Source organism: Schistocerca gregaria, chromosome 5 (genome assembly GCF_023897955.1).
Source record: "Schistocerca gregaria isolate iqSchGreg1 chromosome 5, iqSchGreg1.2, whole genome shotgun sequence".
NCBI lineage: Eukaryota > Metazoa > Arthropoda > Insecta > Orthoptera > Acrididae > Schistocerca > Schistocerca gregaria.
This window is the reverse complement of record NC_064924.1, coordinates 659395015-659413208: the sequence shown is the minus strand read 5'-3', so window position 1 is coordinate 659413208 and position 18194 is coordinate 659395015. Positions and strand designations below refer to the sequence as shown.

The 18194-nt window shown below is 47.6% G+C and overlaps 1 protein-coding gene across 2 annotated transcripts in view; it reads left to right on the top strand.

The window, feature by feature from the left end:
* The window catches only part of LOC126273189 (doublesex- and mab-3-related transcription factor 2), an 80239-nt gene that overhangs the window by 14423 nt on the left and 47622 nt on the right, over positions 1 to 18194 (top strand). The window contains exon 2 of one of the 2 annotated variants that reach the window (XM_049976710.1): positions 15401 to 15630. In XM_049976710.1, the coding sequence (XP_049832667.1) occupies positions 15425 to 15630 (206 nt within the window). In that variant the 5' untranslated portion in view covers positions 15401 to 15424. Of the gene's footprint in view, positions 1 to 15397; positions 15631 to 18194 lie in introns of both variants that reach the window. The other variant, XM_049976711.1, reaches the window with a different exon arrangement.

Below are 18194 nucleotides of genomic sequence, written 5' to 3'. Positions count from 1 at the left end.
CCCTGTTGTGCACTGTAGTGGTTGTCCAGTTGTAGCTGTCATGGTTGCGGAGGTACGAGTGTTTGAAGTGCTCGCTATCACACTATGGTCACCAGGACATTTTCTGTCTCTTCCACATTCGTGTATATTTCAAGAGAAGATAAGTTTGAGATTTATCTACAATCCTCTCGCGCTGTTAACAATAATCTTGAACGTTGACGATTTTTTTCGAGTGTTCTAAAATATTGTAGAATACTCCAGTGTTCTGGAACATTCTGATGTATTCTTTAACGTTTTGGAATGTTCCTGAAGTTTATAGAATCTTGTGTAATGTTCTGCGAAGTTCCAGAGTTTTCTGTAAAGTTGTCGAATGTTCATGTACACTACTGGCCATTAAAACTGCTACACCACGAAGATGACGTGCTACAGACGCGAAATTTAACCGACAGGAAGAACATGCTGTGATACGCAAATGATTAGCTTTTCAGAGCATTCACACAAGGTTGGCGCCGGTGGCGACACCCACAACGTGCTGACACGAGGAAAGATTTCTCATACACAAAGAGCAGTTGACCGGCGTTACCAGGTCAAACGTTGTTGTGATGCCTCGTCTAAGGAGGAGAAATGCGTACCATCATGTTTCCGACTTTGGTAAAGGTCGGATTTTAGCCTATCGCGATTGCGGTTTATCGTATCGCGGCATTGCTGCTCGCGTTGGTCGAGATCCAATGACTGTTAGCAGAATATGGAATCGGTGGGTTCAAGAGGGTAATACTGAACGCCGTTCTGGATCCCAGCGGCCTCGTGTCACTAGCAGTCGCGATGACAGGTATCTTATCCGCATGGCTGTAACGGATCGTGCAGCCACGTCTCGATCCCTGAGTCAATAGATGGGGACGTTTGCAAGACAACAACCATCTGCACAAACAGTTCGACTACGTTTGCAGCAGCATGGACTATCAGCTCGGAGGCCATGGCTGCAGTTACCCTTGACGCTGCATCACAGACAGGAGCGTCTGCGATGGTGTACTCAACGACGAACCTGGGTGTACGAATGGCAAAACGTCATTTTTTCGGATGAACACAGGTTCTGTTTACAGCATCATGATGGTCGCATCCGTGTTTGGCGACATCGCGATGTACGCACATTGGAAGCGTATATTCGTCATCGCCATACTGGCGTATCACCCGGACTGATGGTATGGGGTGCCATTGGTTACACGTCTCGGTCACCTCTCATTCGCATTGACGGCACTTTGAACAGTGGACGTTACATTTCAGATGTGTTACGACCCGTGGGTCTACCCTTCATTAGATCCATGCGAAACCCTACCTTTCAGCACGACTGCATGTTGCAGGTCATGTACAGGCCTTTCTGGATACAGAAAATGTTCGACTGCTGCCCTTGCAATTGAAAACGTCTGGTCAATGGTGGCCGAGCAACTGGCTTGTCACAATACGCCGGTCACTACTCTTGATGAACTGTGGTATCGTGTTGAAGCTGCATGGGCAGCTGTACCTGTACACGCCATCCAAACTCTGTTTGACTCAATGCCAATTCGTATCAAGGCCGATATTACGGCCAGAGGTGGTTGTTCTGGGTACTGATTTCTCAGGATCTATGCACCCAAATTGTGTGAAAGTCTAATCACATGTCAGTTCTAGTATAATATATTTGTCCAATGAATACCCGTTTATAATCTGCATTTCTTCTTGGTGTAGCAATTTTAATGGCCAGTAGTGTATGTTTAGGAGAACGTACTCTAATATTTTAGAACGTGTTGGCGCTCTATAAAGAAATGAGTGAGTGACACAATAATAACTTTATCTTGGAACTCTTCCATTTGGTACGTGTTTGCATAGAAAAACAACAATGAGAATTGAGTCCGCCTTGATGCAGAACACTTTGTTATTTGTTTATTTATTTATTCCCCAAACTAGTTTCAGCGACAAATACCGCCATCATCTGTGGATCTTTAAATATATTTTGTATGTTTTGGCATGTTTTAAGAATTATTGTCACTGTATGCACCATATTTTCTGTCGCCGTTTTAACTCAGCATACATCATGTCATGTTCAAGTTCGTTGGACGACATGTAGCTGATTCTATACACAGAAAAACAAAACTTGGAACAGAAAGATGGCGTCATGCTCTGGATCATATACAAAGTGCGAAGGTTTAGTTTTTCTGTGTATAGAACAAGGTACATGTCGCCCAACGAACTTGCACATGACATGAAGTATGCTGAGATAAAACGGCAACAAAAAATATGCCGCACACAGCGACAATAATTCTTAAAAACATGCCATAACATACAATAAACAAGATTTAAAGATCCAGTGATGATGGCGGTATTTGTCGTCGAAACTAGTTTGGGGAATAAATAGTAAACAAATAACCAAGTGTTTTGCATCAAGGCGGACTCACAACTCCCATATTCTTGAGTGACACAATACTTTATTTCAATACATTCGAGAGTATGTTTGAGTATGAAATACCAAAATTTTTACGTTTTTTTGATACATATTTTAAGATGTTCTCGAATAAACTAGTGATCTGGAATATTCTAAGAAAGCAAATGAAAATAAAGACCAAGGGAAGCTGTTTTTTTCTGCTAGTTATTAATAATTCAGAATGAGTTTCTTCAATATGAAGCAACAGGATCAAGAATCGACGCTTAATCGGTGTTTCAACTGAATGAGAACAAATCTTACGATGCACAGCGTTTTCCTATCACCACTCTGTTATCTCGTAGACTGAGTGCAAGCCAAATTGTGATTTCTACTCACTCGCAATTTTTTAATCTGGTTCCTGAAGGTTTAATAAAGCCCACCAAGATTTCGTCCTCTCTGCTAGCTTCTTCACCTCAGAACAGCACGTAGCCCAACATCCACAAATTTTGTCATTTACTCCTATCTCTGTGTTCCTTACAATCTTTGCCCTTTGCGAATCATTCTTATGTCATGCAAGTTATTTTCTGACGTGTTAACAGATCTCTCGTCATCCTGTCCCTTTCTTATAGTGAAGATTTTCTAGGTATTATTTCCCTCGCGGATTCTGCAAAGAAACCCCTCATTGCTTATCAATTTACTTAATTTCCATCATGTTTCTGCAAGGCAGCATCTCAAACGCTTCCGTTCCCTTTTTTACTCTTTTACCTAAGTCTTATGATTCACTTCCATGCAGTCTTGAGCTCCCGGGTACGTACTAAATATTCGTTTCTGAAATTATGGGCTATGTTTGATATTGAGAATATATACCTACACTTATGCCACTGCTTATAGTCCTGTTCCGGTAAGCAAGTTACACAATTTTTTTGGTTATATTTTGCCTGCGTTTTTCCATGTGCTCCTCCTACAGTTAGTAAGTGTCCAATCGTTGTAGCACTTCAATATATCACATTAGGGGCTACCGGTGCCTGTAGAAAACTAACACATGCTACGCACTTAATTTGCGCCAGTGCACTTGTTCATTTATAAAGTTCAGCTACTGTTCCTCAAATGTAAACGATCATTCCTGTAATATACAACAAGCAGAATTAGTTCTTTTGCGGATGACACAGGAAATGATGAACCAAGTTCTTAAAAGTATCATTTAGTTGTTTTCTGCGAATGGGCTAACTCTCAATTTTAAAAACACAACTCATATTAAATTCCGCACATCGTACTGCACCAGCACTAAATGTAACACAAGGTGAGGAAATAATAATTAGTGTGTAAACTTCAAAATTCTTGGGTGTCCATATTGATAAGAATTTAAGCTGGAAATACGACATTTTGGAACTCTTTAAAACAACTTAGGTCGGCCACATTTGCACTCAGAATCATTGCAAATCATCGCGAGAGACAAACCAGCAAGGCAGCTGCGGACCCAGGGATTATAATAGGCCTGAGGTATTTCTAGTGTCGTAAGAGGCGACTAAAAGGAGTCTCTCGCGTTTCGGCCTTTATGTGATGGTCCCCTGTATGGTTTGACCTCTATTATAAAGAGCGAGGCATTTGGGGAAGGGTGCCTTGCCTGGTGAATCGTGCCCATTGTGCATTGAGATCTTTCGTCCACTTTCTCGTCCTTACATTTCAGTACCGCTCATCCTCCATCTCTTGGGCGAGGACAACGTCCTAGGTGTCTTTTTCTCCACCCACTATTCAGTGTCGTTTTCTGCGCCGACGATGACCATGGAATCCAGCATGGATTGCCAGTCTGTTGTGGTGGGGCCGCCATGTACCCTGTCGGTTGTAGCCCCCTGACTACACAGGCATCGCTCTGCTGATGCCTGCGCCGTTAACTCCCCATGAATGCCAAGGAGTAGACATCCATCACCCTGGGGCATCGGAACTCCCGGCAATGGCCATCCTGTCAGGTGGCCTTCGATGCGGCTGGGTGGCACACGGTGGGAGAGTCCCTGGTAAGAATGGGTGGCATCAGGGCAGATGACACGCCATGAAGCGTAGTACATCTCTTGGTGGTGGTCCACCACCAGCAGTCTCTAAACGGGCAAAGTCTAACTTCAATGCTAAGAAATTAGACCCCAAATCGTTCCCCTCCCTGGCTGCGTGGGAGGAACGTCAGGCTAATGATGGCAGCGAACCTTATTCATCCCGGTGCCTTGTATCTACAAGAGTTAATGGGGAGTCTTTCATGTCCATTTTTTGTGGAGCATTTGGAGGACTAGTTTGGGGAGTTGGAAGGCGTGTCCAAAATGCGCTCTGGGTCAGTCTTGATAAAAACGGCATCCTCTGCCCAGTCACAAACATTACTCGCCTGTGACAAACTGGGGGGGGGGGGGGGGGGGGTGTTTCCGTTACCATCACGCCTCATAAGCATTTCAATATGGTCCAGGATATTATATTCCATTGGGATCTTCTTTTGCAGTCCAACGACGAGCTGCACGCCAACTTAGAGCGTCGAGTTCATTTCGTCCAGCTCGTCCATTGGGGTCCGCAGGATAATCAGGTTGTCACCGGTGCCTTCATTTTGGCATTCGAGGGTGAGACATTACCCAAGAAGGTAATGGTGATGGTCTACTTCTATGATGTTAAGCCATATATCCCTCTCCCAATGTGGTGCTTTAAGTGCTGGAAGTTCGGTCATATGTCTTCCTGCTGTACTTTCAGCGTCACATGTCAAGATTGTGGATGTCCATCCCATCCAAACACCCAATGTGCCTGCCTCCGATCTGTGTCAACTGCGGAGAGCATCATTCCCCTTGCTCACCAGACTGCCGGATTTTACAACGAGAAAGGAAAATCATGGAATGCAAGACACTCTATTGACTGACCCACACTGAGTCCAAGAGGAAATTTGAGCACCTACACCCTGTGGCTATGACCACCTCTTATGTCGCCGCTACGAGAACAGTTGCAGCCCCATTAGTTCTCTGAGTTCCAGTCCGCTCTCAGACCCAGAAGACTACACCTGCCCCCTTGATGGTGGGGGGAGGCACTTCCCTCCCTGTTGCTCCCACACCACCTACCTTGGGAGCACTGTCCCCCCAACCATCGGGACACCAGTCCCCACTTCTCAGCTGGAGAAGCGTGTCTTCGGCTCCTCTCACTAGGAAGGGAAGCCCAAGGATCAGTGAGAGAAATCCGGAAAGAAGACCCCCCAAGACCAAGGGAATTGCAGTGGCACCCACACCACCACTACCTACAAGCTCTGCATCTGAGAATGAGGTGAAGGCGCTGGCATCTGTTGAGGCCCTAGATTTCGCCAGACCCTCAGACACAGTGGATATAGCCTGTTCGGGAAATATGTCGGTGGCAGCAGGTGACCCTGAGGCGCAGACTGCCTGATTGTTTAATGCCTTCCCAGTCTCACGATCACGTCACTCTCCAGTGGAATTGCAGTGGTTTTTTCAACCACCTGGCTGAGCTATGGCAAATGTTAAGCCTTACGCCTGCTTTCTGGATTGCCTTCCAGGAAACCTGGTTCCTGGCATTGTGGACTCCTGCTTCACGGCTACAGGGGCATTACAAGAACCGTAGCGATAACATAGTGTCAGGTGGAGTTTGTGTTTATGTCCTGAACTCGGTATGTAGTCAACAACCTGTGCCTCTTCAAACTCCTCTTGGAGCTGAGGCTGTCAGGATATGGTCTTCGCAGGAAATAACTGTTTTCAATGTATATCTCCCTCCAGATGGTGCAGTACTGTTGGATGTATTGGTTGCACTGATTGATCTTAAACCTTTACTACTTTTGGGAGATTTTAACGCTCATAACCCCTTGTGGGGTAGCACCATGCTTACTCACCGTGGCAGAGATGTAGAAAATTTACTGTCCCAACTCGCCTGTGCCTCTTAAATACTGGGGCCGCCACACTTTTCAGTGTGGCTCATGGTAGTTACTCGGCCATTGATTTACCAATTTGCAGCCCAGGACTTCTCCCATCTATCCACTGGAGAGCACATGACGACCTGTGTGGTAGTGACCACTTCCCCATCTTCCTGCCACCCTCCTGGCGTCATACCCACGGACGCCTACCAAGATGGGCTTTAAACAAGGCAGACTGGGTAGCCTTCACCTCTGGTGTCACTGTTGAATCTCCCATGGTGTCATCGATGATGTGCTTCAGCAGGTCACTACAACGATCGTTTCTGCGGCGGAAAACGTGATCCCTTGTTCTGTACGGTGCCCCTGGCGAAAGGCAGGTGGTCGCCGGAAGTCGCTGAGGCAATTAAAGAACGTTGCCGAGCTCTACGGCGACAAAAGCGGGACCCCTCCCTAGAGCACCTAATAACCTTCAAGCAGTTCCGTGCTCGCGCTCCACTGCTTATAAAAAGACGGAAACAGGAATGTTACGTGTCCACCATTAGGTGCCATACGTCACCTTCCCAAGCCTGGACGAAGACCGGACGTCTTTTTGGGTACCGGACTGCAACAGGTGTCCCTGGCGTTAACATCAATGGCTTACGCTCTACCGACGCAAACACGATTGCCGAACACTTCGCTGAGCACTATGTTCGAGCATCTGTGGCAGAGAGCTTCCCCCCTCCCCCCCTCAGACTTCCTCAAATGGCGGATGGAAAGCGAAGTGCTTTCGTCCACTACACGCCGCAGTGAATCCTATAACGCCCTGTTTACAGAGTAGGAGCTCTCCAGCGCCCTTGTACATTACCTCGACACAGCTCTTGTGCTGGATCGAATCCACAGTCAGATGATTAAACATCTCTCGTCTGACTATAAGCGATATCTCCTCGTCATCTTTAACCAAATCTGGTGCGATGGCATCTTTCCATAGGAATGACAGGAGAGAACTTTCATTCTGGTGCTAAGACCCGGTAAAAATTCGCTTGATGTGGATAGCTATCGGCTCATCAGCCTCCCCAACCTTCTCTGTAAGCTGCTGGAACATATGATGTGTCAGTGATTGGGTTGGATCCTAGTCACATGGCACCATACCAGGGCGGCTTCCGCCAGGGTCGCTCAAACACTGACAATCTTGTATCCCTTGAGTCTGCCATCCGAACAGCCTTTTCCAGACGCCAACACCTGGTTGCCGTCCTTTTTTACTTACGTAAAGTATACGACAAGACCTGGCGACATCATATCCTTGCCACATTGTATGAGTGGGGTCTCTGCGGCCCGGTCTGGATTTTTATCCAAAACTTCCTGTCGCTCCGTACTTCCGTGGTCCAAGCTGGTGCCTCCCATAGTTCCCCCCATATTCAGGAGAATGGCGTTCCGCAGGACTCCGTATTGAGTGTATCTCTGTTTCTAGTGGCCATTAACGGCCCAGCAGAAGCTGTAGGGCAGTCGGTCTCCCATTCTCTGTATGCGGATGACTTCTGCATTTCGTGCTGCTCTTCAGTACTGGTATCGCTGGGCGGCGCCTACAGGGAGCCACCCACAAGACGCAGTCATGGGCTCTAGCTGGCGGCTTCCAATTTTCAGCTGTTTAGAGCCATCCGTAAATACTGTTACATGGTCGGGATGCTCGTTTCAAATATCGTAAAATAAGGAGGTGAAAACAATCGCAGGAGTGCAGCTCCTCCGGTACTCTGACAAGTCTAAAATGACGCTGGGCCTCTGCAGCAACCAGGGAGGCAGGTGGGTAAAACCCTGGAGTTGGGGTGCTACACGCTCCTCACCAAGGTACTCAAGCAAATGCTTGGCACGAATCCCAAATGGTCTCGTTGCCCCGAGACGACTGGAAAAGAGACGATCCATAGGCGGTCGGGCAATGGTAGGGTACGCAAGGGAGGTAGGACAGGCAAGGAAATGACACACCCGTCGCATCATGAGGAGTTTCCACCGGATGGCGAGCGGCGGTTCCCCTGCCTCAGCACACAGGCTGGGGATGGGACTGGTACGGAAGGCACCAGTGGCCAGCCTGATACCCTCATGGTGTACTGCGTCAAGGATCTTCAGATACGAAGGCCTCGCTGACCCATCCATAGTCAAGACGCGACCGGACGAAAGCCGTATGAAACTGCAGCAGACGCGCCCGATCTGCTCCCCAGGACCGAAGGCTCAGACACTTCAAAATATTCAGTGCCTTCAGGGCCCGCACCTTGAGGTCTTTAAGGTGCGGCAACCACGACAACTTGGAATCATAAGTGAGGCCCAGGAACATCACAGTGCCTCTAAAAGGAAGAATGGTGTCCCTCAGACGCAATTCAGGGGAGGTAAAAGCACGTCGAGAACGATTAAAATGAACACACACACATTTGTCGGCAGAAAAGGTAAAACCCATCTTCGCAGTCCATGCCTCTAATCTCTTTATCGTAAGCTGCAGCTGCCGACTAGCAGTGACAAGACTGGAGGAAGAACAGGAAACAGCAAAATCGTCCACAAACAAGGAGCACTGGGCCGGACTCCGGATAGTGGACGTGATACTGTTAATGGCGATGACAAAGAGGGTGACACTTAAAACGCTTCCCTGAGGAACACCATTCTCCTGCACGTACAAATCAGATAGCACATTACCAACACGATATCGAAAGAGGCGGCTGGAAAGAAAGGACCGAATGAAGATGGGGAGACGGCCACGAAAGCCCCACTCATGGAGTTGACTGAGGATAAGGCGGCGCCAAGTAGTGTCGTACGCCTTATTAATGTCAAAGAATACACCTAGACAATGCTGGTTACGTAGGAAGTCCTGGTGGATGGCCGCCTCGAGCAGGGTCAAGTTGTCTATAGTTGAACGACATCTCCGAGAGCCACACTGAAAGTGGCTAAGGAACTGCCTGGTCTCGAGCAGCCAAATCAGGCGACGGTTGACCATGCGTTCCAATGTCTTCCCGACGCAGCTCGTCAAAGCAATACTCCGATAACTACTGGGATGCATTCGATCCTTTCCCTTTTGAGGAGGGGAATCAAAATCGCCTCCCCCCACGAGTCAGGGAACGTGCCGGATGACAATATCATATTAAAACAATTGAGGAGAACTTCCTTGGATGGCAGCAACAAGTGCTGCAGCATGCTGTACCGGATTTGATCATGACCAGGCGCAGTATCACGAGCCACAGACAGCGCCGAATCCAGTTCCCACATTGTTAAGGGGCAGTTGTAGGAGCCGGCCGCGGTGGTCTCGCGGTTCTAGGCGCGCAGTCCGGAACCGTGTGACTGCTACGGTCGCAGGTTCGAATCCTGCCTCGGGCATGGACGTGTGTGATGTCCTTAGGTTAGTTAGGTTTAAGTAGTTCTAAGTTCTAGGGGACTGATGACCACAGAAGTTGGGTCCCATAGTGCTCAGAGCCATTTGAACCATTTTTTGAGCAGTTGTAGGGTTCAGAAATTGGAGACCGGAAGTCCAAGTGATCCCTCTCGATAGCAGTGCGGTAGCGGCAGAAATCTGGATCACAGTTAATAGTTGCAGATGATTCCGCAAAATTCATAGCCAGTGTCTGGGCAATGTCTCTCGGCGCCCTGAGGAGACATCCCTGATGCAGCAATGCCGTGACAGGTAGTTGGCTGCGTTTCCCGGAAATCCTCCCGATGGCTTCTCATACTTTCGTAGAACTAGTGGAGCGGGAGATGGAGTTCAAGAACGATTGCCATGACCGTCGTTTGCTCTCTTTAATCACTCGCCGCGCCTTGGCCCTTGCCACCCGAAAGGCCGCAAGATTGTCAGCTGAGTGACGGCACTTGAAGCGGCGCAGAGCTGCACGGCGGACTCGGATGGCTGAGCGGCACTCAGTGGTCCACCAAGGGACAGGACGCCTCTTGGGATGACCTGAGGACCGTGGCATCGACAATTCAGCAGCATGAGAGATCACGGCTGTAACATGGTCGACCCATTCGTGGACGCTGGCACGGTGTTCCAAAACAGCTAAATGGCTGAAAAGTGTCCAGTCAGCTTTGCAGAGGTGCCACCTGGGCGGCATTGGTAATGCCACAGCCTCATCCAGGAGGCGAATCCAAAGGGGGAAGAGGTCACTAGAATGGAGGTCAGCGGCAACCTCCCACAGAGCAGAATCCGCGAGTGCTGGAGAGCAAAAGGAAAGGTCAATAGCTGACGACGACCCAGAAGCAGTACAGAAATGAGTGGGAGCACCAGAGTTGAGGATGCACAGCTCTTCGAACGCCAAGAGGCTTTCCAGAACGCGACCCCTGGGGCAAGTAGTCGTAGACCCCCATAAGACATTATGAGCATTGAAGTACCCCAGAAGGAGAAATGGGCGGGGGAGTTGGCTAATAAGGTCCGTGAGAGCCTCAGAGTCTATTGCACCCTGAGGCGGTAAGTAAACGGAACAGATTGTGGGCCTCCGACCCACAAGAAGGTCAACTGCAACTGCTAGCAAGTCCCTAACGAGAGGGAGCTCAGAGGAGTGGTGCATGACACGGACAAAAGCCGCAACACCACCCTTTGCCCTTTCCCCCGTCAGATCATCTTTTCGATACACGGTATAGCCCCGTAAAGAAGGAGCATCAGTGGCCCGAAAATGTGTCTCTTGGAGACATAAGCGCAAGGGGCGCTCTCGTACAAGCAGTTGTAATTCGGCCACATGCGTCCTGAACCCATTCAGGTTCCACTGTAATATGGGAGCCAGTGATCAGGGTGGCTGAACTTTCACCCTGCCTCTGTGCTTTGGAGGAGAGCCCGTACTGGCCGGAGATTTATTCCTGGGGCGAGAATATCGCCCCCAGTCGACATCAATGTCCATCAGCTCCGATGGCGACCCAAGGGAGATGTCAGACAGTACGATAACCTCGTCATCGGACTGACCCTGACTAGTCTCCTCAGGTGGCAAAACCTTCACCTTCGGCGTCTTTGTCTTGGAGGGCTTAGAATGCAGAGCCTTGTCAACAGTTGGAGCTTTTCTCGCCTGGGCAGAAGGCGCCATATGGGGAGGGGCAGGAAGCACCCCAATGTCAGCAACCACGGCCTTGTCCGACGTTGTGGGGAGAGCTGCAGGTTGCAAAACAACCGCAGCAGCACAAGTGCACTGGCAAACGCAGGTATTAGTGCTGACACTAGCAACCTCCGTTTGTGTAGCAACAGTGGCCAACTGTACCGGTTTCTGCAAAGCGGAAGCGAAAAATGTTGTAAACACAGGAGGTTGCATGGCCTTAAAGAGCTTCTTGGCTTCACCATAGGGGATGCGCTTAGATGTTTTGATCTCCTGTATCTGCCGTTCCTCGAGATAGATGGGGCAGACCCGCTCCAGACAGGGTGACTGCCAGAGCAATTCACGCACTTCACAGGCGATGAACAATCGGCTCCTGCATGGGAAGGCTGAACACATTTACCACAAGATGCTATCCATTGCACCCCAACGTAGTATGCCCAAAGCGCTGACATTTAAAACAGCGCATTGGGTTGGGGAAATATGGCCGTACTGGCAAACGTAAGAAACCCGCCTTAACATGCTCTGGGAGTCTCGGGCAATTGAACGTGAGAATAAACGAGTCGGATTTGACTAGGTCCCCATCGACTCGTTTCATAATATGCTGCACGTCGACAATACCTTCGTCATCCCACTCAGATTTTAACTCGTCTATGGGGATATCCACCAAGTCCCTACACGTCACAAAACCCTTACTATAATTCAAAGTGGAGTGGAGCTCGGTCTCGATAGCGTACTCTCCGAGACAGGTTGCTTTCCGAAGAGAAGTGACTTGACGGGAACTAGAAGTCTCAACTAACAGAGTCCCATTGCGCAGTCGCTTCACAGATTTCAGTGTTCTTGCAATTCCCTCAAGACCCTTGTGGATGTAAAAGGGAGAAACCCTCTCAAAGCTACCCTCCTTCCTCTTAATAATCAAAAACACATTCTGATTATCAGCATGTGCTCCGTTACTACAGTCTGATTAATCTCTAGCAACACCAGGCGCTGCAGGACTCGCAGCGCGTAGCCGCTTTTGCGATGGGGTGTGTTTTCCTACCAGCGGCCCACCCAAGCCACTGGTAGGGGGAAATGTAGAGGTCGAAGGGTCCATTGCGGTCCCACGAGCAGCTAGGGAACTAAAGGTCCGCTGAGACAGAGCCCCGCGTGCCTGAGTAAGCCTTATACAACTGGGCTGCGGCAGGTGCCACAGAGGATGCCCGCTTGCGACTGTTCCACCCCAACAGCCATGCGTCTTATAGGCGCGCAGCACACCGTAAGATTGAGGGTTTTTTATAGAAATTTACCTTCCTCGCAATCCAGGCGGTCAAGCCAAGATTACCATTCCCCGCAGCACACAACATTCCACCGCCGCGCCATGCGGTGGTCGCTGAAGCGTTTCCGGGGGTTACGGTGACAGGAGACTGGCGGCGCTGACAAGTCCCCAGCTCAGGACCCCAGGGTCGTCAAGTAAAAGCCGGAATATATCAGTTAACTAATACTTCATGCGAGTTGGTCTACATAGGCCAAGCATGCAGAAATTTCAAAACGAAGTACTCAGAGCCCTAAGAAGTGATAGTACACACTCCACTTTTGCAGATCACCTGATAGCAGAGAACTACCATCCGAATAACATAGAGACTGATCTTAAACAAACGTTACATGCATTCAGTTTTCTCCCAGCAGCCACACCACACCAGTTCTGACGAAACATTCAAAGTTACCGCCACAACAAACACAAGACCAACGATGAACAAATGAGCAGTGACAGTAACATAACACCTCTCACTGAGAATGGAGTCAGAAGTGTCAGCTCAGACCATGTCTTTTGTGTAAGTGCATGTGATTGAAAGTTGTGTGAAAAACTGTGCGGAAACAATGCACTGAATGGTGTTGATCGAGACAAAAACCAGACACCCAACAGGACGAAAAAACGTAAGTGCAGAAACGCACATAACCACCACCCACGGAAAAGTTCTTGATAAATAAGCATTAATTTTCTTCATGGCTAGTTTTGCAGATGACATGCTGTCAAAAAAAAAAAAGACGAAAAAGAGCACAAAATCCAGTATATAATAACGCAGTTCTTCTAGCGATGTAATTTGAAGATGAGCGTCTAAACAAAATAAAGCAAATTGCACATATTGTAATTCTTAGGCCTACAACAGTTAAATTATTATAAAATCTGATATTGTACTTTACAGAAATAAAAATCTGGTGACACACAGATGTCGAAACATGTCTGGGTAAATACAAAAATAACTTGATTGTGTTTGCATGAGGTGGATTCCCAAAACGACCCAATTTTAAATCGGAAACACGGAAGAACACCAAGAGGAGCTTCGAACCTTAGTAAAATGAGTACCATAGACGAGACTGAAGCGGAACTGCAACTGATTTTGAATACAGTTGAGTCAGCAGACTTCAAGCACTATTTCCTACTGAGCGTGTTCCGTATAAGCACACGGAGACTCCTTGGAAGGTGGAAATTAGGGTGCAACGTAACTTTTCTGATATCTACGAGGACATTCTCGGAAATTTTTAGAAACACCTCGAATACATAACTGCATTTTCAGCAAGAAATTTGAGGTTGCTATTACTCCAGTGTGCCAAGGCATAAATACTTGCATAAAACATAAAGAGCAAGTGTCATGACATACTCCCTTGGGCCTCGTATCAAAACATTAGGGAGACCGGAAACTAATTTTTTTACATTAAATTCGAGCTGATAAATTGTTAACAAATTCTTATTTTTAATCACTGATGTAATCACCCTCATTATCAACAATCTATTGATATCTGTTGTGCAAATTTTTAAATGCCGGATCAATAAAAACCGACTGGTTTTTGAACAAAGTATCTGGAGATGAAATATTAGACATCGACCCCATTTATAAATTTTTTGCCACATAGGAAATGTAGCGATCGGAATAAATGGAAATCCGATGCAGTGACGGGAGAGTATAGTGGGTGAGGCAAAACCTCCCATCCCATTTCATAAACTTTTCCAGGTTTCGTCTTGTATTATTGTGTTACAGGATAACGCCTTGTCTGTTCGCAATCACTGAGCAATTTTCAATTAAAGATTGGTTTACTCGATCCAGTTGTTCACTGTAAAGGTCTGCATTCACAGCTTGTCCGGGGTTCATCATATAAAAATGAACGACCCGGCAAATATTCCACGAAACACACAAGTGCTTTTTGGGGGTGTAAACCTGGCTTACCTGTACTTGTTGGAGACTCAGTCGGAGAGAGCCACTGCCTTTTGCGTTTTGAATTACCATAGAGGAGTCATGTGTCAACTCCAGTGATCAGGCGATCAAAAAGCGCTTCTGTGTTGTGCCGCAATAAGTTGCATATTGTGCATCTTTTAGCTTTGTTTATTTCTTCCAATCTGCAAAAGTGTTCTTGGATGGTGGACCAAGTTTTGTTAAGAGCGTTCGTCAGTTCCTCAATTGTCTGACACTGATTTGCTTCCACTTACGCCCATACCATGTTATTGTCTAAAGTTGCTGTGTCCTCCCGAGTGAGAAAGATAAAAATTACCGTTGTGAACTCAGGAAACCACGTCTGGCATTTGCGAACGGCTAATGCACTAGCCGGCCGGGGTGGCCGAGCGGTTCTACGCGCTTCAGTCTGGAACCGCGAGACTGCTACGGTCACATGTTCGAATCCTGCCTCTGGCATGGATGTGTGTGATGTCCTTAGGTTAGTTAGGTTTAAGTAGTTCTAAGTTCTAGGGGACTGATGACCTCAGATGTCAACTCCCATAGTGCTCAGAGCCATTTGAACCATTTCTAACGCACTTGAATAAACATCGCAAATGTTTTTAGTGGCAACTATTGTGTTAACATCCTTACGAACTCAAAAAGCATACGATGCCAGATATGTACCTCTTCTGATATCTGGCTTGCCATTTCACCACGAACTGCCACATAATTAAGATTTATTTGCGACTAAACAAGTCACTCTAACACAATTTTGGCAAGACTTTGAAGTATCCAGTGAGCTAATAAATGACCAACAAATATCGACATGCTTAGAAAGACTTCACTTCCTGGTCCTCCGAGTACTTCTATAACTGTTGCACGAGGTAAGACCCCGCAGCTACGGACCGAGGCTAACTGCGCATGGCGCTCTTGCTGCTAGCAGGTGGCGGGGATCCCCGCGGGCGGCATGGGGGAAGACGGCGCCGCCACAGCCGGCGGGCGCGCGCGGAGACTGCTGAGGACGCCGAAATGCGCGCGCTGCCGCAACCACGGCGTCATCTCCAGCCTGAAGGGTCACAAGCGGCTGTGCCGGTGGCGCGAGTGCGCATGCGCCTCCTGCCAGCTCGTCGTCGAGAGGCAGCGCGTCATGGCGGCGCAGGTCGCTCTCCGCAGGTCAGTGAGGCGTCGCGCTAGCTGCCGAAACCGAGTGGGGCTGCAAATAAAGAAATTTTACAGGAGGAAATACGTGATTAAAAACATCTATATCTACATGACTACTCTGCAATCCACATTTAATCGCTTGGCAGAGGGTTCATCGAACCACAATCATACTATCTCCCTACCATTCCACTCCCGAAGAGCGAGCGGGAAAAACGAACACCTAAACCTTTCTGTTCGAGCTCTGATTTCTCTTATTTTATTTTGATGATCATTCCTACCTATGTAGGTTGGGCTCAACAAAATATTTTCGCATTCGGAAGAGAAAGTTTGTGACTGAAACTTCGTAAACAGATCTCGCCGCGACGAAAAACGTCTTTGCTTTAATGACTTCCATCCCAACTCGCGTATCATATCTGTCACTCTGTCACACTCTCTCCCCTATTACGTGATAATACGAAACGAGCTGCCCTTTTTTGCACCCTTTCGATGTCCTCCGTCAGTCCCACCTGGTAAGGATCCCAAACCGCGCAGCAGTATTCTAACAGAGGACGAACGACTGTAGTGTAAGCTGTCTCTTTAGTGGGCTTGTTGGATCTTCTAAGTGTCCTGCCAATGAAACGCAACCTTTGGCTCGCCTTCCCGATAATATTATCTATGTGGTCTTCCCAACTGAAGTTGTTAGTGATTTTAACACGCAGGTACTTGAGAACAGTACTATTTATCGAGTAATCGAATTTCAACGGATTTCTTGTGGAACTCGTGTGGATCACCTCACAGTTTTCGTTATTTAGCGTCAACTGCCACCTGCCACACCACACAGCAATCTTTTCTAAATCGCTTTGCAACTGATACTGGTCTTCGGATGACCTTACTAGACGGTAAATTACAGCATCATCTGCGAACAACCTAAGAGAACTGCTCAGATTGTCACCCAGGTCATTTATATAGATCAGGAACAGCAGAGGTCCCAAGACACTTTCCTGGGGAACACCTGATATCACTTCAGTTTTACTCGATGATTTGCCGTCTATTACTACGAACTGCGACCTTCCTGACAGGAAATCACGAATCCAGTCGCACAACTGAGACGATACTCCATAGGCCCGGAGGTTGATTAGAAGTCGCTTGTGAGGAACTGTGTCAAAAGCTTTCCGGAAATCTAGAAAACCGGAATCAACTTGTCGATAGCGGCCATTACTTCGTACGAATAAAGAGCTAGCTGCGTTGCACAAGAACGATGTTTTCTGAAACCATGCTGATTACGTATCAATAGATCGTTCCCTTCGAGGTGATTCATGCGAAATTTAGTACTCAGAGAGGTCGTCACTGGCAACTATGGCTGTAACCTAGCTGGGTTCTTGTTTTTATTCTTGTTGTTATTACTTAATCGGCGCGGACCACTATTACACGATCCGAGCCCTCTGAGACGCCCTGCTTAACCCGCAGGACAGGAGAGATAGAATAAATTGTGGAAAGGGGCCAAAATAAGGGGCTGTCATTACAATCCAACATACAGCTTTATTCTTTGTTCAAGCATTACAAGAGCAAAAAAAAAAAAAAAAAATTAAAGACACAGCTTTAATATTTGGGACTTAATTACCAGCTGAAAGCCAGTTTAATTTAAAAACGGCTGAAGGCCAATAACTTAAATAGCAAGCATAAACAGAACTTTAAAAGGCGAAACTTATCTTAAAACAGTTCTTTTGTTAGGCTGAAGTAAACAAGTTAAACTCAAATCAGCTGAAGGCCAAACACTTAACTCCAAAACATTAATTTTTTTTAAATTCCAAAGCCGTTAGGTGAAACAGTTCCTTAATTTAAGCTGAAGGCCTTAAGAACAAACAACTGAAACTGGCTGAAGGCCAATGACTTAAAAATTCAAATTTTTTTAAATGCCAAAGGGCTTATGTGAAACGGCACATTAAACTAGGCTGAAGGCCTTAAGGACAAAACAACTCTAATTTAAAACACAAAATCGGCTAGAAGCCATACAAGTAACAACAACAAGAACAAATTTTTAAAAAAGGCAGTACACACAAGGGCGCCCAGATGTAATTCAAATCCTAACGCTCGCTTAGGTGAGACAGGCAGTCGGGCCAACCATTCGCGATCCGAGGACAACCCAAACCGACCGACAGTCAGTGGACCCACGGACAAGATAACGTGTCCCAAGAGCCGACAACGAAATCCGAACGACTCAATGCTGACAGTCGTGACTTGCTGGTAGATTAAATCAGACTTAACTTTCGTGTCCAGGACCGGTGAGCCACGGACCTCGTAGGAATGGGAACAGCAGAACACACTCAGACAGCACGTGGACGCGGTCGTCGGTCTCGGCCAAAACACGCGCCGAGGTTTCCTCTGCACCAGCAAAGGACCGACCCAAGTTCCACAAGATGGTAACTGAAGGGGCCCAGAAGCGGTCAGAGAACCAGTTACACGTCGCCCGATGAGACTACCGACCGACCGAACGATCAGCCAACGGTAGTCCCCGTTCAAATATCCTTCCGTCGGACAATGCATGTGTGTCGCCAGCGGTCGGGCGAGTACTGGCTGTCGGGGCCTCGTCGGCGCTC